Here is a 23,931-nt window from a genome sequence, read left to right on the forward strand (position 1 = left end):
TGCAGTTTTAAGAATTCAGTCGTAAGTATTAAGATCTTAGATATTAAGTCTTTCTTAGTGATGTGGGCTTATATATTTACAGGGTACTTACAGGTTGTTTTTTTTTTAATCTTCCTACTGTGTTGTCAGGTTTCCAGCTTCACACTTATATTGATCAGCAGCAGTCCTGAGTATTTTCAACCCTCTTTCACTTGATCCATCTTTCTCTGATGTCTGCTTCAAGGATCTCACTGCAGTTTGCAGAAAGCAGGGCCAAGTAGACTTTGAGCTGAGGTTTTGTTCCCTCTGCTTTCCGGCTTCCAAACTGCCAGCCCTGAGGCTTTATCACTGCCAGCTCACAGCCTTTAGTCACTGCAGAGCAGTGACTGGGCTTTTATCTCAGATTACCAAACTGAGTTAACCCAGCAGGAATTTAGGTGCTGTGTCACTGAAAACCACGGGAAGAAAAAAAAAAATATTCAAAACAGGATTAGCAGCACAAGATGAGTTGCTCACCATATATGGAGAAAGACACCTCTTCAGACTTGTGGTGACTGAGGTTCCCTGTTCTGTGTCCTCAGAGCTGCTCTGGCTCTGCAGGGTGAAACTGTGAGAGAAGATCTAGGACTATCTAGAAGTTCCCAGCCTGCAGCCTCTCTGGATTTCAGCCTACAGGCTCCATGCCAAGTACACCAAGCCTGCAAGGCAAGCTGGCATGCACCTCCTGGATGGTTTGCTTAGTCTTCAGTTATCCATACACCCAAAATACTTTGCCAGACATCAAAAATGAAACTTTCATCAAAGACTATGTTCATGCTCACAACAAATTCCGGTCAGAGGTCAGCCCAACAGCCAGTAATATGCGGTACATGGTAAGCAAACATTGGTCTTTGTGGCAGAAGGCGGTCAAAAACAACTAATATTTGGGGGGAGGTTGAATCTTTAGTACCTCTGTATTTTGTCTTTTAATTTTTTTCTATTGTGATTGAGTACGGTTGGTTCACAATCTGTGATACAGCTTAACTCAGCCAATTCAAATCTATTACCACTGAGCATCCTAATACATTTTACTTTTGTTTTTGAGATGTTTCCTTTCTTTTGTTTATGTAGAAATTTTGCTCTTTTTTTTTTTTGCCCTTTTCTTCTCTCTCTCTAGTTATTAAGAGGTGTGTGTGTGTGTGTGTGTGTGTGTGTGTGTGTGTGTGTGTGTGTTTTAAGTTTTGTCTTTTAAAGTTACTTTTTTGATTATGGAAAAGTATAGCCTTTCTAAAAAGACATCATGGAACTAGGAAAAAGATCCTTAGATTTGAATCTCAGCAATTCATGATGCTGAGCTGACTTACCCATTGAGATTTTTATGAACTAATAAAAATATGTGATATATGGCACATGATTCACAAAATAGCATTTGACACACATTAGGCCTCCAGTAAAACGTTGGTCTGTGTTCCTCTCTTGATACTAAATTTTCTGAGAATGTGGAACACTCAGTGACTGGAGACCAGACTAGCATAGAGACATATGTGCAAGTTGATTTCTTGTCTTTTCTCTTTCACAATCCCCATTTTGCTCCCTTTCCTCACATTGTTGGGGAACAGGTCCTTTTATTTGATCCCATTGTTGTAACATATTTTTTTTCAGACTTGGGATCCAGAACTAGCCCAAATTGCAAAAAGATGGGCAGAAAACTGTCAGTTTAAACATAATCCACGATTAGGCCAAAATCTGCACAAAAACTTTACTTCATTAGGAGAAAACATCTGGACAGGGACTGCTTTCATCTTTTCTGTGTCATCAGCCATCAAAAGCTGGTATGATGAAGTAGAATATTACGACTACAATACTCGGGAATGTAGCAAAGTCTGTGGCCATTACACTCAGGTAAGAGTTTTCCCTGTATCTCTTAAAATGTGAGCAGAAAGCTGGAATCTGGGCTTAAAAATATATGTACCAAACAAGTGTAGAAAAGAACAAAGTGTCTTTGTATAATAGTGCATGTGGTCTCTTGGTGTAGATGCCAAAAAAAAGAAATGACTAGATCATATGGCAGCTCAATTTTTAGTTATTTTAGTTGTGTTTATACTGTTTTACAAAAAGACTGAACTAGTCAACAGACATTCTCACCAATAAGAAGTAAGGGTTCTCTTTTCCTCATATCCATGCCAGCATTAGTATTTTTTGTTCCTTTATATGTGTGTTAGTTTTACTGGTGTAAGGTTTTATTGAAGTTTTTAATCCAACACCAAGCTGGGTAAGTGTTGGAAGGCAGATTGTAAGATTAACCCACAGAAGAATCTTAGATCGCAGCTTGATATAATAGCTTCTGTGCTGAAACTTTATTGGGAGGGTATATCAGAGAAGTGGCAGTGAAGAATCAGAGAGGAGGAACAGGGAGTAAGGTACCTAGCAGAAAATACCTGACCCCCTGAGAAGTCACCCTGAACCCCAATGCCTGTCTCATGCCATTTGGAGAAGCTTACAATGTGCTATGTGAGCAAAGAAGACAGAGTTATTTTCTGGTTCAAGAAGATATGGGGACAGAAGTTGCTCATACAGCAGAAGTCCTATGTATTGCTTGTTGAAAAGATAAGGATAACTCTAGGTAAAATTAGCTTGGTGAAGATGCATAGCATAGATAAATATGCAAGCTGGTACTTGAAGATGAATAACAATCAGTTCATCTAGCCAGATACACAAATATCAGGAGATTATTTAAGTGAAGTGGACTCCAGAATCAAGACAAGATTCTTTGTTCTACATCAGACAAGATTCTGTGTTCTACATGAGAGGGGGGGGGGAGAGAGAGAGAGATAGAGAGTGTACAGGGTCTAAGGTGGGCTTGCCTTGCATGTGACTGATCCCCAATACTGCATACTTCGCCCATGATTCTCAAGCATAGAGTTTCTAACTCTGCCCTCTTGCCAGCACTGCAGGGTATGGCTCAAATACAAACTAAAATTTAAAGGTACTATGACCATCACTTCGGGAATCAAAACAAAAAGAAGGAAACAAGTTTATAATCACATAGTTATGAATTTTTAGAGGTGTTCATTCCAAAGGTATAAAATTAACTTGAGTTTACTTACAAATTCTCCCTTTTTAGTTGACAGGAAAAGAGCTAATATTTTGAACATAAGAAAACTCATACCCAACAGCAATTTACTTCCATTTAAGCATCATAATTCATTTGAATTACAATACTGTTTTTTATAGCTTCATGCGTATGTTGTTCCAATACCATAGCCACCATTACCAAAATGTCTCCACCAATGTCCAAGGAATTCTCCCATCTACTATTAACTCCCATGTAAACTCAGTTCTGTGGACTAACTCTTTAGTTCTGTTTCCTTTGGCTATTTATTATATTCCTTAGTGTGCATTTTTATTTCCCACATATGAGAGATATTGTTCTGTCTCTGTCTCTGTTTCTCTGAATCACTTTACTTACCATGATATCATCTAATTCCATCCAAAGTCACAGTTTGTATGACTTAATTTATTAGTATAGCTCCTTAGTATTCATTTGTAAATGCATATATAAAATGCATATTATATAGCACATCTTAATCCATTCATCAATGTCAAACTATTAGAGAACACTACATTCAACATTTGGGGTGGTGGGTCACACCTGGCAATGCTCTGCATTTAGTAATCACTCCTGTTGATGCTCAGGGGATCATATGGGGTGCCAGAGATTGAATCTAGGTTAGCCACATACAAGGCAACACTGGACTATCTGTCCAGCCCCAACATTTAAATATTTTATTAAAGAACTGTGATTTACAAAGTTGTTAACTTTAGTTTTATTTTATTATATTTTAATGTATATCACTTTACCACCTTTCAGCATCCAGTTCTGTTGTTGTTGTTGTTGTTGTTCATAGTTTTTTTTTATAATTTTTCTTGTGACCAAAGTGAATTATGAATCTTTCACAGTAGTATTTAAGGTACATAGTGACAATGAATCAGGGCCATTCCCACCACCAGGGTTGTCCTCCCTCTGCCCCATATCCAAAGTGATGGTTTCTAACTATCATTGTCATAATCATCTCTTATCTGCCCAACTGCACTCCCCTGTTCTTTGCAGCAAACCTCATACCATAAACCATTTTTCCTGTCCCTTATCTTTATTGTCTTTGGGTACTACAACCATACTATCAGCTTATTTTAAATATCCCACAAATGAGTGCAGTCATGCTATATCCATCCTACCTCCTCTGACTCATTTCACTCAGTATCATATTCTCCATATCCAGCCATGTATAATCAAATTTCATGACTTCATTAACTTCTTATATATATTATATATATTATTATATATTATATATAAGTATTATTATATATATACACACCAGTGGCTTATATATCTGAGGTATTAGTCCCTTGTCAGGTAGGTATTGCATGAATAATTTCTCCCATTCCGTGGATGGCTTTGTATCCTGGTCACTTTTCCTTTAGACATTCAGTGTCATGAAGTATTTTACCTATGTTTTCCTATATGTACCTCTACGTATCTCTGATATTAAAGTCTTCAATCCATTTTGATTTTATTTTTGTGCATGGCATTAAAACAAGGTCTGAGTTCATTTATTTATTTTTTTTTTTTGCATGTAGATGACCAATATTCTCAACACCGCTTGTTGAAAAGGCTTTCCTTGCTCCACTTCATATTTCTTTCTCTTTTATCAAAGATTAACAGGTCATTTTTCTCAGGATATTCAAGTCTATTCCCTTAATCTAAGGGTCTGTCTTTATTCCAATACCTTGTTGAGTTTTAGATGTATAATATTTTAGCACCAATTACTTACTAGTATTAATTTCTCTTCACCAGTATTCCCAGCTTCCTTCCCACCTCTGAGCCTAACTCCTTGACAGGCACATTTTTAATCTCAATTATAGTATTTTGAATCTCATATTTTTATTGTTGCTGACTCTGAGGTTTAGATATGTTACTATACCACTTCTCTACACTACCGATGTAATGTAGAGGCCTTGACCCCTGCACCCTCTCTCTATTTCTTTACATCTTCTTTTGTGTACTTTGCCCCTAGGTTTATTTTTTTTCTATGTCCTTGTCCCCACTATACTCTGGGATCACAGATGGTCTAGGAATCCCCATTTTATTGCATTATATTTCCTCATCCTGTTTTTCTACATGCCATAGATAAGTGGAATTATCCTGGAAAACACTATATTTACCCCTACTTCAGAAGAGGGACTTTCAATTATGGGGTGAATATTCATGAACTCTCTGGGTCTAAGAATATGCAGGAGCTGCAAAACCACTATGGGGTGAATCTCCCTGAAATGCTCAGGTGGCCATGTGGTACCAGCATATTAAACCAGGATTGGGCGGGAGTGGTCCTCAAACTATGGCCCTCGGGCCACATATTGTATTTGTATCTGTTTTGTTTCTTCATTGCAAAATAAGATATGCAGTGTGCATAAGAATTCGTTCATAGGTTTTGTTTTTACTATAGTCAGACCCTCCAATGGTCTGAGGGACAGTGAACTGGCCCCCTGTTTAAAAAGTTTGAGGACCCCTGATCTAAAGCATGTGCTACTTAAATCCTGTACTATCTCTTTAAGTCCTAGAAGTCACTTTTTAAGCATGTCTGTTGCTTAGTTCTCTACACTTACAATCTCATTCAATTCTCATCAGAAACCTGTAACCTGTGGATAAGCAAAAGTGAAAAGTCATTTTCCCATTGTAATTTAACTAGAAGAGTTGGAATTCAGAAATCAGGCAACTTTTTTTTTGTTTGTTTTGTTTTGTTTTTGGGCCACACCCCGCGGTGCTCAGGGGTTACTCCTGGCTGTCTGCTCAGAAATAGCTCCTGGCAGACACGGGGGACCATGTGGGACACCGGGATTCGAACCAATCACCTTTGGTCCTGGATCGGCTGCTTGCAAGGCAAACGCCGCTGTGCTATCTCTCCGGGCCCTGGTAACTTTTAAAGATTAAATAACATTAGGTATGCAATTATTTGCACATTATAGTATTTAGTATGCAATGAACAAAGGTTTGGTCTCTTTCTCCAGTTGATTTTTCTTTTTTTCACAATCATACTGGAAATGACACGAATAACTAGGTCAAGGACTTCCTGTTCTCGTCCTCGTGAGAAATCTTGGGGGGAAATTCAAGGTAACGCAGTTGCAATTTTTAATAAGTGCTGAAAATGACATCAGTTTGGTATCATAAGCTTTCATGTGTCTAGGAGTAAAAAGTGAGCTATGTTTAGATTTTAAATAGGAATAAATTGTATAGTTAAGATAATAGATTTTGGCCGTCCTCGACTGTCCCCATCCAGAACGGGCTAGGTGGGCAGCTCTGGCTGGGGGCTTTTGTGTCTGTGGCCTGTCCCTGTCCCCATCCCTAGGCCTAGGAGGGAGTCAACTAGGTCGATGGTAATGTCAAAGGAACAGGACAAGGAGCCCATCGCGCTGAAGAGAGTTAAAAGTGGTGTCAGTGGACTGGAGGGGCTACGAGGACCAGAAGGTATACAACTTGGAAGTTCAGATAAGAAAAATGCACAGGGGCCTTCTTTTCCTCCATTGTCAGAGGATGCTCCACTACCAAACCCAAACTCTGACCATCTAGTGGCTGCTAAGCCGTTTGATGACAACTATCACACTATTTCCTACAAACCACTACCTTCGTCCAATTCATTTCTTGGCCCTGATTATCCTGCCTTTGGAGGCTACAACACATTCAGAATGCCATCTCATGTTTCCCACAAGAATGCCTTCCCCCTACTGTGCTCCTTTCTCACTCAGGAATCAGCCACATCCATTTCCTCAGAATCCTGTGGGCATGGGTTTTAATCGACCTCAGGCTTTTAACTTTGGACCACATGACAATGCAAGTTTTGGAAATCCATCTTATAATAATGCACTAAATCAAAATGGGCTGGAGAGATAGCATAGTGGTAGGGCGTTTGCCTTGCAAGCAGCTGATCCAGGATGGATGGTGGTTCGAATCCCAGCATCCCATATGGTCCCCCAAGCCTGCCAGGAGTGATTTCTGAGCACAGAGCCAGGAGTAACCCCTGAGCGCTGCTGGGTGTGCCCCAAAAAGCTCCCCAAAAAGTCAACATGCCTAATCAACATTTCAGACAAAATCCTGTTGAAAACTTGAGATTCCTCCACAAAATGCTAAGCGAAATACCCAACCCTGACTTGGCATCTAATTTTGTTTCTGGAAATCATATCAGTTTCACTTTGCTAGAACTGAACCATTCTTTCTTTCCTCTCCCAAACACTTTTGGTCAAGTCAAAGCGCCTCCCCCTAAACAGGACGTTAGCCAAGGAGCAACCAAAAATATGAATCCAAATTCCTCTGCCCATCCACCCCACTTAAATATAGATGATGCAGGCCAGGAGAGATAGCACAGCGGCATTTGCCTTGCAAGCAGCCGATCCAGGACCAAAGGTGGTTGGTTCGAATCCCTGTGTCCCATATGGTCCCCCGTGCCTGCCAGGAGCTATTTCTGAGCAGACAGCCAGGAGTAACCCCTGAGCAATGCCGGATGTGGCCCAAAAACCAAAATATATATATAGATGATGCTGTGAATCAGAGTAATATCAAATTAAAGTAGTGTTTTTTAACCTTTTTGTGCAAAGGCACACTTTTTTCATGGAAAAAGTCACGAGGCACACCACCATTGGAAAATGTTAAAAAAAAATTAACTGTGTGCCTATATTACTATATATAAAGTAATTTCTCTTGAATAGAAATCAAATCAACACAAAGAAATTATTTTATTATTACTCTATTATGAAATAATAAAGTATATTGTTTAAGGTATTCTGATATAATTCTAGTGATCGGTCTATTTGTGAACCAAAGCCGCATGTTAAGGATGAAATTGGAATTTTTCCCATGGCACACCAGACACTATCTCATGGCACACTACTGTGCCGCAGCACAATGGTTGAAAAACACTGAATTAAAAAATGTCAATTGAGACAATGCTGTGAGTCAAGAGCCTAGTCCCTCGAGGAGCACTGAAACTGCCAACAGCTGTGCCAAGGGGACTCAGAATAAGCTACGACAGTCTAGAGGTGCCACAGACACGGGAACCACAGAAAAAGGCAATAAGTCCTTGCTTCACTCCAGCAGGCATGGCCTTTCATCTTCCACCCTGTGTACCCTTGTGGAATCTGTAAGAATGAGGTGAATGATGATCAGGATGCCATCCTGTGTGAGGCCTTATGTCAGAAATGGCTTCATCGAATCTGCCTAGAAATGACAGAGACCGCCTATGGCCTCCTGACTGCAGAGGCGTGTGCTGTGTGTGACTGTGATACATGCATGACCAGCGAGGAAGTCCAGTACATGCCCACGAGGGGAGCGTTCTGAACTAGTGACTCTTAACCACAGGAGCCACGAAAATGATGGCTCCACTACATGCCTCATTGCCTCATCTCCTGTTTCATCACGGAATTTCGATGACACAGGATTTTAATGTTTCCCATTTTTAAAGGCACAGAAAATGATGATTTACCTTTGAGTTTTATTACTGTTCTATTTCATTACTAGGGGAAAGTCTGTATTGTCTTCGTTGGCTATCTTATATGTATATGAAGATGTGTTAGAAAGTAAGTGTTAGTAGTTGTTTATCATAAGTATAAAAGCCTCTGAAAGCTTCAAAATAATACAGAGAAAGGTACGCAAGGTTTATTTTGTTTGTTTGTTTTTTTGGGGTCACACCCGTCAGCGCTCAGGGTTACTCCTGGCTCTTTGCTTAGAAATTGCTCTTGGCAAGCTCGGGGGAACACATGGAATGCCGGGATTTGAACCACCATCCCTCTGTATGCAAGGCAAATGCCCTGCCTCTATGCTATCTCTCCAGCCCCTTTGTTTTTGGGGTCACATCCGGTGATGCTCAGGGCTTACTCCTGGCTGTGCATTCAGAAATTGCCCCTGGCTTGGGGGACCATATGGGATGCCGGGAGATCGAACCACGGTCTGTCCTAGGCTAGCACCAGCAAGGCAAACACCTTACCACTCCGCACCACTGCTCTGGTATATTATATTATATTATATTATATTATATTATATTATATTATATTATATTATATTATATTATATTATATTATATTATATTATATTATATTATATTATATTATAATATTATATTATATTATAATATTATATTATATTATATTATATTATATTATATTATATTATTATATTATATTATACTATACTATATTATATTATATTATTATATTACATTATATTACATTATATTATATTATATTATATTATATTATATTATATTATTATGTTAAATGTATTATATTATAACATAATAAATTGCTATATGCTAATAAGTGAGAAGAACTCACTGAGAACTAAAAAGGATAGGAAAATAGAAAGAGGTTTGACACTAGAAGGGAGACAGGGACAATGTTATTTTTAAAAAGCTATAGAATCCTGGAGGGTTCTCCTAAAAGGGGAGCAGACTGCAAATAATGTGGTCCAGGGCATGGCCTCTCCTCATAATACTTTGTCATCTCATTGAATTTTTATTAGGTTAAGTTTATTCAATTTGAACTGAATTCAGTTCATAAGCTGGATTAACTTTTGTTTTTTTGTGTGGTTTTTGGGTCACACCCGGCAGTGCTCAGGAGTTATTCCTGGCTCCAGGCTCAGAAATTGCTCCTGGCAGGCACGGGGGACCATATGGGATGCCAGGATTTGAACCGATGACCTCCTGCATAAAAGGCAAATGCCTTACCTCCAACTCTTATCATCAAAATGAGGATATTGATTTATCAGGTTCACATGATGTTGTGAGTAAAGTGCCGGCACTATCTGAAACCAAGTTATTTTCAAGATGTGTAGGCTCTTATTATTTGTAATTATAATTTTTATTTTTCAAAGTTTAAAAATGGAAAGAAAATATATAATTGAAATACAACTTTTAAAAATGTCTCAAAATGTTAAAGGGAAAGAAAATTGGTTTGGAGAATGTGTTTTGTTTTTTGGAGGGAGCACAGCTGACTCTGCCCAGTATCTATTCCCAGCACATTGCTGAAGGATCAATCCTGGGGTTCTGGAATATCGTTTAGTGCTGGTAATTGAACCTATTTGTGAATGTGTATTTATACTATATATATGGCTTCATACTATTTATATGGCTTAAGTCTGCATATAAGGAAGTTGGAAAGATAGTACAATAGGTAGGAAACCGCCTTACACATGCCTGACCTATTTCAATCCCACGCACCCCATAAGGTCACTGAGCCTCACCAGAAGTGATCCTTGGGTGCAGAGTCAGAAGAAAACCTGAGCACTGTCATGTGTGGCTAAAATCAAAACTCAAACTCCTCCAAAAATGAAAATAAATTCTTGAAGTTGGTATTTATGTCTACATTGAGTAGACAAGAAAGACAAACCAAAGTATATAGCAAAGCTAGAATATGAATTTTTGTTGGTTCAGAGTTCACAGGTTTAACACAAAATTTAAGAATAAACCAACCCGAATAAATAACCTAAAGGATTATCTACTCAATAAAAAGATCACCCAGCAATGACATGTATGACATTCAATTCAGTAAAATGAATGAATCTCAATGGTATATGGTAAGAGAAAGAAGATGCTACCTTGAAACTTTTTGTCATTATTGTTGAGGAGGTTCTGCCCGGGGTGCTCAGGAACCACCAAGACCGCACCCAGTGATCGCTAGCACTGAAGTGACAGAGACTGTCACTTCACATGTGTGAGCCATATGTTCTACTACTTGAGCCACATATTAAGACCCATACTATATGCTTTTGTCAAAATGTATACAAGTGTACACTTTTAAAAACATGTATTTGACTCTATACTTTTTTTAACCCAACTTTAATAGAGGAAAATAAAAGAACAAAATAAACACTATGATTTTTCACACTCGGAAGAAATAGAGCAAATATATAAAAGAAAACAGAATAAAGCTTTAAAGGGAAGGGCTCAAAGACTAAACTTACTTGAGAGAGAAAGTGTGAAAAAAAAAAAACTACAACACCAAAAAACCAAAGATATAAAATGAACTGTGAATCTGAAAGGTATGCAATGAATGCTTATACACTTTCACAAACATAATAATTACTTAAAGAACTTATTAATAGGGAGTTTCAGGAGGATTCCAATAAGTTTAATTCAGCAGGACTGAGATGGGCCCAGAAGTCTGAATTTTACACAAAGCACTCCTGGAAATATATATTAAAATACGAAATAGAAATGAAAGAGTTTTTTTTTTTTTTTAACATACACAGGTTAATTAGTACAAAGCTTACATCTGAGATCCTTCATCAAACTTAAGTTGAGCTTAGGTAAGATGGTTGGATGGTTAGTTTCTAAACTATTAGACAAAAATCATACAATTTGCATATGTATGAATAGTATCAAACTGAGTGAATTTGGTCAGAAGGAGAGGGACAGAAACAGAATGACCTCTCTCATATATGAGAGATTTAAAAAAGCATATAATAGGGCCGGGCGGTGGCGCTGGAGGTAAGGTGCCTGCCTTACCTGCGCTAGCCTAGGAGACGGACCGCGGTTCGATCCCCCGGCGTCCCATATGGTCCCCCAAGCCAGGAGCGACTTCTGAGCGCATAGCCAGGAGTAACCCCTGAGCGTTACCGGGTGTGGCCCAAAAACCAAAAAAAAAAAAAAAAAAAGCATATAATAATGGAATAACAAATGGACCAAAGCAACAGCATCTGTGAATGGATATATAGAACTGAGCTTACCTGGACACAGTAGGACAACAGTGAAGGAAAGGAATGCCAGTGAGGGTGTGGTATGGTGTTCAAATATTATATGCAAGGAACCTATTGTGACAGTATTGAGAGTGACTAAACGTTTTTCAAAGATGATCACAATAGCATTAGCATATAGGACATTGATATACAAAGTTACTGCCCCACTACCACCTATGTGCCCATGACCTTCTACTGTAGTTGCCATGTCACCAACCATCCTCCTACTAGGCTTTTTGATACCTAAGTGCTCAATTCCCTGCTGTGTTCTCTGTGTGATTTCCGGGCATGAATTGCAGAGAAAAGTTTCCCTCCTTGGAAACACATCATCTTACTTTCAACCTCAAGGAAACCTTCCTTTCTTTCTATCTTCTTTTTCTCAGGAAGAGCTTTCTGTTGATGTGTTTAGTTTTTGTGTTTATATAAATTTAAAGACCATGTACCACATGGTTGACCTAATTGATTGTAATTCAATTGTTTTCATGGTAAGTGGGAGAAAAGTTATTTAAAAAAAAGAAAAGAAAATAGAAGAAAAGGTTACAGCCACAAGTAAATTTGTAAAAATTATTGTTATTTCACAATGAGGTCATTAAGTCATTGTCCAGAAGGTTTAGTAAGCTCTTGTTTCTAGTTGATCATTATATTACTTCTTTTGTTTCTGAACATTATGTAGCTTCAAATACACATTGGTGTCTAAATTGATTTGCTCCTATAGGGATAAAGTATTGAAAAAAAATTGGAGTTATTGTGAAACTGAATTCTGCATGGTCCAGGAATTCCAAGAATTGTTGATGATAATGCAATTTTTGTGGGGCATATTTTTGGCTGCCAAGCTTTTGAAAGTACAACACAGTGGAAAGGTGCCTACACTCACTCCAAAACTATTCCTAGTGATGCCAGCCCAAATACTAGCATAACTAGAGTTTGGTCAGATTGGGGTCTCTACAGTTCTAGGGAAGTGGTGAAGGGGGGCCATTGGTGAAGCAGCACATTGTGGGTGAGGGGTGCAGTAGGTGTGCTTCAGCAGGGCAGGGGCTTGGCCCACCTTCTCTTCCCAAGATTGCCAGTTTTTAATAGGTTAGCCTGTGGACCCATGACTTCTCATGGCTTGGTTTCCATCTCTTTAAGAATAGTTAAGGAGCTGGCCAAATGCACATGATGACTTTGTTCGTGGAGACTGGCTTGGGCTTGCCAGGCATTTATTAGTACCAGAGGGTAGAAGGAGGGTGTCCTCACTCCTGTTTATGTGTTTAGACTTAAAGAGGAAACTCCCACATCTTCATAGGCCCAACTTCAGTTCTGCAGTCTATCCATGGAAGGTTTGCAGTGGTGCTACTCTCTGCTAGAAGACTCAGAATACACCAGTTGCATCAGGGGGAGTTCTGCTCCTCAGAGTCCTCTTACACACAAGCTCAAATTATTAAATAAATGGAACATGTCTAGGTTTCTTGATAGTTTGGAAAAACATCTACTGGCACCTCTTTAAAAATTTCCTTTGAATCTCCTGTTTCTGGAGGTTATCACAGTATTTCTAACAATCATATATATGCACACAGTTTCATCACATTTTTTGGTTTTGGGTTTTTTTGGGGGTGGGGAGATTGTCACAATCAGCAGCACACGGATTATTCTTTGCCTTGCACTCAGTAATCATTCCTGGTGGTGTTTGAGGGATCATATGAGATGCCGGAGAATCGAACCTGTGTCAGCTGCATGTATGGCAAATGCCCTTCGCTCTAGACATTTTTGTTGTCATTTATTTGTTTGTTTTTGCTATTTTTGTCTTAGGATTTTGAAGTTGGGTTTAAGTCTACCTTTATTGCTCTTATTTTAATTTATTTCTTACATTTTCTTTTATGGTTTAATAAAATGTCCTGAATGGTGAGAATACAAGGAATAATAGACTATTTCCTCTTCACATACATTTTAGAAACTGCAGGTTTGTAGGTAAATCCAAGTAGTTTCATGTGATGAGGCTGAGGTTATCAAACTCCCTTCACTTCACCTTCTCAGTTCACTCAGCTCCCAACCTTTTTCCACACAACATCGTCAAGCTGGTAAGACCTTCCACTAAGAAGCTGAACCCTTGGGCCCGGAGAGATAGCACAGTGGCGTTTGCCTTGCAAGCAGCCGATCCAAGACCAAAGGTGGTTGGTTCAAATCCCGATGTCCCATATGGTCCCCCGTGCCTGCCAGGAGCTATTTCTGAGCAGACAGCCAGAAGTAACCCCTGAGCACCGCCGGGTGTGGCCCAAAAACCAAAAAAAAAAAAAAAAAAAAGAAGCTGAACCCTTGAAGGAACATGCAGCGAGTATATCCACTGGATGCCATGAGTGGGACCAGGGCCCTTTTCACTGGAACCTCTCCTATTGCTGAGACCTCTCCTTGCCAATGGAGCTTTCTAAGTGTCCATGGAGCATCATTGGCATGGGACTAACATTTCCTTGCTGCTAGAAGGGGTTCCGAAGATCAAGATCCAGTCAGGCAAAGCTGCCCCAGCTAAAGAACACATGTGCTCCAAACCAAATGATTGTCTGGGAGCAGGGCAGGCTTTGCCTAGAAAAGACCAACTGTGGAAGCCTGCTGAGCCCAGTTCCTTTTGTGGATGCTGCCCCCAGGAGCTTCTACCTGCTTGAGGAGATAGTGGCCTGATAGAAGTTTGTAAGTTTGTGCATGCACATCTTTCCTACAGTTTGGCTCTAGAATATTTCAGTTGTTGAACTGGCAGTTGGGGCCTTCGTAGACAACTGAGTGTAGCTCTCAGTAATGGCTTAGGGTCAGCTTCGAGCCCTGCAGTATTGCAGGCAGATGGTTTCGCAAAATTTCAGTGTCTTCCAGATTCCCCAATGGACTCAAATCTTGAGGTGGACAGTGCCTGTGTTTAAGAATCCCAAGCTCCTTTTCTACTTGAGTCATCTGCCGCCAGCTCTAGGAGGGCAGGGTAATGTTTTAGCAGCCCCTCAAGGCTGGTAAGCTGGGTCAACAAAGTATGGTGCCCATATACCATGCTTGTGTTTACTTAGCTCTTCTCTGCCCCTATTAGGTCATCGAATTTCCTGTCTTTTAGGTCTATCTCTAGCCGTGACCTACTCTCAGATCTTCGAGATTATGCCCACAGCAAAGCCAGTTCTCACTTGGACATCTAACAAATTTACTTAAGATGCACCCCAAAGATGCTTTGTCAAAAGGCCTCTTACCCATCTCCTTCTTTGCTGGGTTTCCCCATGTTGCCATACCATTTATTTTTCTCATTCCATTGTCACTCAGACAAATCCTTTCAGCATTGCCACTTCAACATTTCCCAAAGTGGGTGATAAAGCTCTCTCTGGAAGGAACTGCAAAGACCCCAGGAGCAGTCATGACCTTGGGTGCAACTGGGGTGCCCTTTGTTCAGCAAGTTCACAGCACTAAGATTTCCCTGGTGGTAGGTTCTCTTTAGAGCAAATATGCCATGTGATGTTTATGAAAGCTTAATCACATACAAATATTTATTTTATTCCCTTCCTCGTTAAAAGTCCTTATTTTCTTTCAGGTTGTTTGGGCAGACAGTTTCAAAGTTGGCTGTGCAGTGCATTTTTGTGCTGTAGTTGGTTACTTAGAAAGAATTACTAATGCGGCACATTTTATATGCAACTATGGACCTGCGTAAGTACATAGTCAACTCTAAATATTTCAAAAAGATCTATTTTGAAAATACTTTTTCTTAGTAAGTATGGATAATAAAGTGTAAAAACTAAAATAGAATTTATCCTTAATTTCTCTATCACATAAGAATCTGATATATTTTTCTGTACAGGGGTTTATTTATAAACACAAATAACTCTCAAAGTAGCATGACTAAAATGTATATAGGAAGTTTGACTAGATAGTACCACAAAATGGAAGGGTTAATGCTACTTGACTGATAAAGTATAATTTTTTTAAATCTCCAGAAAATAACTTAAACACAATTATAAAATATTTTTTATACTTTCATTCTCTGCCTTCCAAGGACTTTTCTTCTATATACAAAGTCATAGGTTCATATTCCACCTAATTCCAACTCCAGTATCCTCTTCAGTATTCCTGACATTTTTTTTGTCTGAAAAGGTATTTAATTTTCTAGTCACAGTGACTGCAAGCTCTGAGGTCAGACACTGAGCAGTTTTCCATGGCCAGGATAGCTTTGCCAATTTACCTTCTGGCTGCTCCCTAGTCTCTCTGATCTGCATTATCTGATCTGCATTAAGTAGGGACACAAGTCTCTCCTCTTCAGTACCCTGGGCCCAGCTAAATATTTTAGTGTACATTAGCACTATCTGCATCTCTATAAGGAAAATAGATATTTGTGTATCACACTTCAATTGCTACAGATAGCACAAAAGCTTGTTCTTCACTGTTTTGAATTTATTGGATTAAATGACCTCCTAAAATAAGATTTAAGAGAAGCACATATTAGCTCATCATTTATCACAAATAAATTAGTTTGGGGTGGGATCCACACTTCTGGTGCTCATGGCTCTGCACTCAGGGATGACCCCTGACAGGTTCTAAGGAACTGTTGGAGGTGTTGGGAATTGAACCAGGATTGGCCATGGGCAAGGCAAAAAAGCCTACTGTACCATCACTCCATCCCCCAATTTGGGAACTTTTAAAACAAATCTGAAAAATATTCCATACTTCACAAGAAGGCTGAAGGATCCCATAATACCAAAAAAGTTAAAAAATTTCCAAAAGCATAACTCTACCCACACTTCCCAGGCAGAAAGTGTGGGTTCAATCCCAGGCACCAATAATAGTTCCCTGAGCACTGAACTTGGAAGTAGTCTCCTAGCATCACTGGGTACAGCTATCAAACAAAAAAAGACAGCTCCAAAAAGTTGACTGTCACTAAATAAATATTCATTTCATAATATAAAGTTATTTATCAAATTTTCATATGCGGTTATTACCTCACTTTCTAGTTTGTGACCTTATTTATACTTTATGCTAAAGTCTCTAAAAGTAAAATGGAGATCCTAAGAGTGTCATCCTTATAGAGTTAACTATAAAGATCAACTATTTCATTCAAGAATGCTTACAATAGTTCTTTACCTATTTATCCTTTATATAAAAATAAATTGCATACTTGTAATTTTTCCTAAGTGTCATGTTGCTTTTGACAGGGCAGGGAGCAGGTCTTAATCCATAATGGCTCCAATAGAACAAACTATGGTGACTTGTTGGTCTAAGAGAGCAATTACAGGTTATGATAGCTTTTCTATGATGGATAATGGATGGTTTTTTTAGATGTAAGTAATTATAGGTCAGACATGAGAGAGAGCCTTTAGTTCAAACCACTGGCTTATGACTTTGACATGCAAATATTGTGATTTTGCCCATTACTTAATATCTAAGGAGTTTTAGTTTCCTTGTTTATATCTAAGAAATAAAGTAATTTCCTTCCTGAGTTTTCAGAATTAAATAATAGAGAGGTTCACAGACAGGGAAAAAATCTGCAAAAATTAGCAACTTTATTTCTGCTTCCTTCTCTCTCTCTCTCTCTCTCTCTCTCTCTCTCTCTCTCTCTCTCTCTCTCTCACACACACACACACACACACACACACACACACACACCAACATTCTAAATCTGTGGACCATCCTATTACTCTCGTAAATTTAGTGAAAGATTGAAAGAAAATAAAAATTGAAGAGAATGATCTCTAATGGACTTTTCTATTTTATAGAGGAAATTACCCAACCAAGCCATATAAGAAAGGATCTGCTTGTAGTGCTTGCAACAAAAATGACATATGTTTGGACAATCTCTGTGGTAAGTAAAAAAAATGAATGAGTCAATGTGATCCAAATTAAACTAAATTCTTAGTTTCTATAGAACTAAGAATTCAAACATTTGTTCTGAACTAAAAGCTATTTTCAGGAAAATTGGCATCAAACAATCACCCCAACAAATGGTCTATGGTTCCAGGAATAAATGTATGCTTAAGATAATTTTTCAAAAGCAATTCATAGCCTTTTTATATACTTCTAATTCACAAAACAACCCTCCAAAACTGACATCTTGGAAATTATAGATGTAAGGTTTGCTAATTTCTGCAAGATAAAAAGACAAGGTTAACAAAAAGAAAATTCCAAATTCTGTATTGCCACCTGCCTGCCTAAGGTAGGTAGGTAGTTCTGTCCTTGCTAGATACCACCCAGCAAATAAAGAAGCACCCTAGCTGGATCTTCATTTGTAGAATTAGTGAAACTAAGTTGCTCTGTGGCAATTTTTATTAGAGATATCCATGTAATAAGTAACAGTGACTAATGATAGAAAATTAAAATAGATGAGTGTATTGATGGCTATTGTATTCAGTTTGCTAAGTTGTGGGGTATCAAAGCACAGTGGTATCAGGGATCATTCCTGGGAGTGCTTGGGAACCACATGCAGTGATGGAGGTAGAACCCAGATTGGCTGCATGCAAGCCAATTGCCTTACACACTGGACTTCCACTCTAGCCCTGAGACAGTTATTTTAACCTATAGCATAGCAATAATTGCCACTGGAAAATGGTATCTTTCCCACAGAACTCTAAATGAGTAGAAATTGACTATTTAAATTAACTTTTATACTCAAAGTACCTAGACAAATAAACAAAAAAAACTACTTTCCTATAAAAAAAATCTAAATATGAGGATGAGGAGATTATACAACAAAGTACTTGCCTCATATACAGCTGTTCTAGGTTCAATCCCTGGCACCTTATATATGGTCCCCATAGGCCTGCCAGGAGTGATCCCTGAACAGAGCCAGGAGTAATTCTAGAACATTGTTAGGTTTGGCCTAAAACACACACATACTCAAACACACACAGGAATCTAGATAAACAGTGTCACCTTTATACCACCATTACTACCAAGAAGAAAATTATTGAAGTTCTGAACTTTGACCTTGGTGATCTAGCCTGGAGATGGTCTCTAATCTTGAAGGATAAGATCCAAAAACAAAGATGAAGGTCCAGTAATGAATGAAAACTAAACTGTTAAGAACAATGAAGGAAAAACACATGCTAACATGCATGAAAGATAAGCTTATGGGAGAAAAATTGTGTTTAGTGGATTCCTTCTTTAAGATTATGGGCCAGGGGCCTGGAGAGATAGCACAGGGGTGTTTGCCTTGCAAGCAGCCAATCCAGGACCAAAGGTAGTTGGTTCGAATCCCCGTGTTCCATATGGTCCCCCGTGCCTGCCAGCAGGTATTTCTGAGCAGATAGCCAGGAGTAACCCCTGAGCGCCGCCGGGTGTGGCCCAAAAACCAAAAACAAACAAAAAAAGATTATGGGCCGGGCTGTGGCGCTAGAGGTAAGGTGTCTGCCTTGCCTGCACTAGCCTAGGACGGACCGCGGTTCGATCCCCCGGCGTCCCATATGGTCCCCCAAGCCAGGAGCGACTTCTGAGCGCATAGCCAGGAGTAACCCCTGAGTGTCACCGGGTATGGCCCAAAAAAAACAAAAACAAAAACAAAAAAAGATTATGATAGATAATGGAGGAAAAAACTTTTTGGTCCTTTAGATGTTCTTTGCATTTCAACCCATACCTATGGAAAGAAAACAGGACTAATTTGTAAAATATGCTGATCTATGAATGATCTATAAAAGGAATTTAGCTTGTGCATGGATGTACATGTTTAGTATTTAACCTAAAAATACATTAAAAGAATTTTAACTAGCACATCAAATTCTCGATTTCGTGTTAACAAAGAAGTTACAACAGCACAGACCAATGAGTGGTTCCATCTGAGGACAGCTGCTTGGTAGTTAGGAATTGTAGAACTGGTAATGGAACACATATCTAACCAAAAAAAAAAAAAATAAAAAATATCCAGAAAGCTAATGCAAATGTGGAACTCTCTTGCTCGGAGTCTGGTCAAAGACTGTAAAGAGTCCTTAGCAAAACAATTAGGACTATGAGAATCAAATCAAATTGATAAACAAGATCACATTCTTACTACTGGCTTATCAAAATGATATTATTCTTACAGAGAAGCTTCTTCCCAAGAAACTATTTCAATAAACAGCATATTACTACTAACACTTTAATATTATATTTTAATTTAATTGGTTTTATTATCTGCTACTTATGGTAATATGATTTCCAATTATAGTGATAGCTATACTAAGGTCAAGTTATATATAATACACATATAAAGTGTTTTAAAAATATCAAGTTTAAAGCCAGAGAAATAGTACAGCAGTTAGGCATTTGCCTTGCATGCAGAAGGACAGTGGTTCGAATCCTGGCATCCCATATGGTCCCCCGAGCCTGCCGGGGCAATTTCTGAACATATAGCAAAGAGTAACCCCTGAACACTGCCAGGTGTGACCCAAAAGCCAAAAAAAAAAAAATCAAGTTTACAATTCCAGTATAAAAAAATTCTTGAATAAGCTCTGAAAATCATTATAATAAAGTAAAAAGCACAACTAATGGTTCTCACTGGAGATTTGCTTTTGAAAACTAAGTCTCACCAATACCTACTCTTAATTTTTTTTCTTTTACTTTACAGCTAACCCAAAGCGAGACGAAGTTCCACGTATGTATAAAAATCTTAAACATTTTAAGACCTATGTGAACTGACTACATCATATGAACTAACAACTAAGAGAATATTTTATTTGCTTTCACAGGTTACCACTCTCTTAAGTTTCCAGGCTGGCTGTTATATCCACGTAACAGATACACATCTCTCTTTCTCATTATTAATCCGCCAATTATAATACTGAGCGTTATAGTTGCCATTTTTGTTAAGCACAAGTACCCTCATTTAACTCTTCAAGGGTGATCAAGGAATAAAACATCATGTATATGGAAGTTTTTGTATTTATTTAAAATGATCTATTTTTATAGTCCAGAGAAAAAAATCTATTACAACAGATCCTCAAATAAATTTCATAAAATGAATTCTAATGTTCATGTTTTTATTTTTGAGGGCCTCATCTGGCAGTGCTCAGGGCCTACTTTTCTAGCTCAGTGATAAGGGGTCATTTCTGGTGGGGGCTGGGGCACCAAACAGAGAATCCAGGTCGCATGCATTCAAGGCAATCGACCAGCTTTCTACTTTTCTACCAGGCTGCCACAGCTGAGACTTCCAGTAAGTAACTAGTGCCTCTACTTTGAAATTTGTAAAATCGGAATACTTAGGTGATTCTAAACTCCACTGACACTCACTGGGAGATTATTTACATAACTTGTTGCATGCTATTTTGTCTCTTATCAGGTTTTCCATGTACCTTTGGCTCCTTTCTCTAGACTCAAAACAGAATAGTAAATAAGGGACTTAAGAGAATTTGTTTTGTAGTTTTTGCTTTTAATCTGTATAATCTTGGAACAAAATATATATGAGATTATAAAGATGTATGAGGCATTACAAAGTATAAGTATGTTATAAGAATATATATGAGATTATATTCAGAGAGAAAAAACATTCAAAGTTGGCATTTGTGGGCCCGGAGAGATAGCACAACGGCGTTTGCCTTGCAAGCAGCCGATCCAGGACCTAAGATGGTTGGTTCGAATCCCGGTGTCCCATATGGTCCCCCGTGCCTGCCAGGAGCTATTTCTGAGCAGACAGCCAGGAGTAATTCCTGAGCACCGCGGGTGTGGCCCAAAAACAAACAAACAAACAAAAAACAAAACAAAAAAAAAAGAAACAAAGTTGGCATTTGTTATACTCAAAATCAGATGTTGGGACATATTACATACAAAGATTACCATTCTTATCAGACACTGGATCCAATATACAATTACAATAGCCAGATTCCAAACAATCTTTTAACAACCTAAAGAATCTCTTCTAGGGAGGCCGGGCCCAGAGAGATAGCACAGCAGCTTTTGCCTTGCAAGCAGCCGACCCAGGACCAAAGGTGGTTGGTTCGAATCCCGGTGTCCCATATGGTCCCCCATGCCTGCCAGGAGCTATTTCTGAGCAGACAGCCAGGAGTAACCCCTGAGCATCGCCGGTGTGGCCCAAAAACCAAAAAAAAAAAAAAAAGAATCTCTTCTAAAATCATGCTTTGGCAAGACTAACCTGACTAGAACAGATTAGGGGTCATGCACTCAAAGATATGTAATCCTTTTCTATTACAAAAATTTCATAAACACAAAAATAGAATAATTTGTTACAACTCAAAAAACTTAGTCACAGAAATAAAAACTCAGAAGTAATTGATCAGAGTATTACCTCTCAAATATTGGGCAACTAATGCTTTGGTATCTTAAAATCCTTTACAAAAGGAGTTAATCTTAAGTTTTTGTTCAGAGTTTGGCCTTCTTTTTATATTTTTTTTCTTCTTTTTCTTTTCATCTGCTTCCATTTTAAGCTTCACTTCTTCAGCTGAGAGAGCTCTGAGTGTCTTATTCTTTGCTTTTTTAATCATTTCCTTAATGGCAGCCACATCAATTTTAGTTTCAACATATGCTAAATAAATAAAAAGCACAATACATGTAATTTATTAGGTTTTGCTAAATGAAACATCAACTTATGATAACGTATCTAGGACAATAATTTCAGAGTAGTATTACAACTAAAAACACCTGCCTAAAGGAAAGTGTGAACCTTCTTTTTTTTTTTTTGGTTTTTGGGCCACACCCGGTGATGCTCGGGGTTACTCCTGGCTATGCGCTCAGAAGTCGCTCCTGGCTTGGGGGATCATATGGGACACCAGGGGATCGAACCGCGGTCCATCCGAGGCTAGCACAGGCAAGGCAGGCACCTTACCTCTAGCACCACCACCCGGCCCCGAAAGTGTGAACCTTCTTTAGAATAAATCACGCAGCTACTCAAATAATGTTAGTATGTTTAACCTTAACTCAAGAATGTATTTTTCTCATTACTGTTTTAATGAAATGAGGTTGAGTGCAACAAAAGGATCTAAGGACCTGCTTCTCATATCTTCTCTTTAAATATCAATAATGTCATGTGAGTACTTAAATGTACCTTAGTTAAATACCGAATATTGCTACAGTAAAGAAACAGATCATATGGAAAAGAAGTTAGGCTTCTAATATTTTAAATATTTATATAATCTATGATCCAACATAGTAGAATTTAGTGTGGGGGTGAGGTGGGCCACATTCAGTGGTGCTCAGGGCTTACTGCTGTCTGTATATTCAGAGATCACTTCTGGAGGTGCTTGGGTGTGATTTGAAGGAGCAGAATTAGTTAATTTGTGTGCATGGCAAATGCCTTAACCCTTGTAACCTCCTCCATCCACAGAATTTAGCATATTCAAATTCTTACTATTAATGCAATATAAGATATACATAAGATTCCAAAACAGCAATGTTTATATCTTGTACCCGCCATTATGTGACCCCCTTTCCCCTCACTATGCCACCAGCCACTTTCAAGATTTACTGTAGGATAGGGCCTGAGCAGTGGCGCAAGGGGTAAGGCCTTGCCCGTGCTAGCCTAGGACAAACCGGGGTTCGATTCCCCAGGGTCTCATATGATCTTCCAGCCAGGAGCGATTTCTGAGCACACAGCCAGGAGTAACCCCTGAGTATCACAGGGTGTGGTCCTCCCCCCCACAAAAAAAAGTATAAGAAGACTCCCATTTGTTCCTGGAGATGTTTTGTTAATTTAGGGTCAAATGTTAATTTAGGGTCAAACTGTGTTGTTAGATAAGATTAATACACTGTATATATTTAGGGCCTTTTTGGTTCTTTATTTGATCATCTCCTGGGTTGTTCATTATCTCTTGGCCTCCTGTGAGCCCAAGAACTGGGGCCGAATTTATGATCTTGGGAAAGTATAAACTAACCAGTATCGAAGAGTTTAAGGAATTTGCACTGAGGTCGTACGTGTAGACTTAAATCAGTTAAAATGGAACCACAACGGGCAGTGGGCAAAGGGGAAACTGAAACTTACTCTTTCGTTATTGCTTAAGTCAGACCAAGTAAAAACAGGTCCGGTTGGAAGGTGAGAGTCTGAGAAAATAATAGGATGAGTATCACCTGCAAATCACCTCAAATAGAAAGAGCACCTTTAAGAGCAAAAACAGAACCAGACTATAGGAGGTTAGAAGTGTTAGAGTTAGAAAAGCCAAAGGGTTGCCCATCACCCCAAAACCTAGAGAGGCAGAGACTGCCAATCGGTGATTCCAGTACCATTGGGATTTTATTAATACTTGGGCGTCCCAGAGGTCCAACAGTGTCCCGATAAAGTAGGCTGATCT

The 23,931-nt window shown here is 38.8% G+C and overlaps 2 protein-coding genes and 1 pseudogene across 2 annotated transcripts in view; 2 read left to right on the forward strand and 1 right to left on the reverse strand.

Moving 5' to 3' along the window:
• Window positions 1-561: 561 nt before the first annotated feature.
• GLIPR1 (GLI pathogenesis related 1) lies at window positions 562-20,537 on the forward strand. Its single transcript, XM_049782881.1, has 6 exons — window positions 562-851; window positions 1,621-1,860; window positions 15,270-15,382; window positions 17,443-17,528; window positions 20,262-20,288; window positions 20,383-20,537. Exons 1-6 carry the CDS (start codon window positions 660-662, stop codon window positions 20,535-20,537), a joined length of 813 nt encoding a protein of 270 aa, XP_049638838.1. The 5' UTR covers window positions 562-659.
• On the forward strand, window positions 6,394-8,344 carry LOC126022873 (pygopus homolog 1-like; annotated as a pseudogene).
• Window positions 20,538-21,808: 1,271 nt separating the features above from the next.
• The window catches only part of KRR1 (KRR1 small subunit processome component homolog), a 65,869-nt gene continuing 63,746 nt past the window's right edge, over window positions 21,809-23,931 (reverse strand). Inside the window, exon 11 of the mRNA XM_049783831.1 lies at window positions 21,809-22,022. The gene's annotated coding sequence lies outside the window, so the exon portion shown is untranslated. The remainder of the gene's footprint in view (window positions 22,023-23,931) is intronic.

Source organism: Suncus etruscus, chromosome 11 (genome assembly GCF_024139225.1).
Source record: "Suncus etruscus isolate mSunEtr1 chromosome 11, mSunEtr1.pri.cur, whole genome shotgun sequence".
In the NCBI taxonomy this organism is placed as follows: domain Eukaryota; kingdom Metazoa; phylum Chordata; class Mammalia; order Eulipotyphla; family Soricidae; genus Suncus; species Suncus etruscus.

Coding starts and splice junctions, on each gene's coding strand:
- GLIPR1 (XM_049782881.1), top strand. CDS start 660: ATGCCAAGTACACCAAGCCTGCAAGGCAAGCTGGCATGCACCTCCTGG. Junction 852..1,620: donor CCAGTAATATGCGGTACATG/GTAAGCAAACAT, acceptor ATTTTTTTTCAG/ACTTGGGATCCAGAACTAGC. Junction 1,861..15,269: donor TCTGTGGCCATTACACTCAG/GTAAGAGTTTTC, acceptor ATTTTCTTTCAG/GTTGTTTGGGCAGACAGTTT.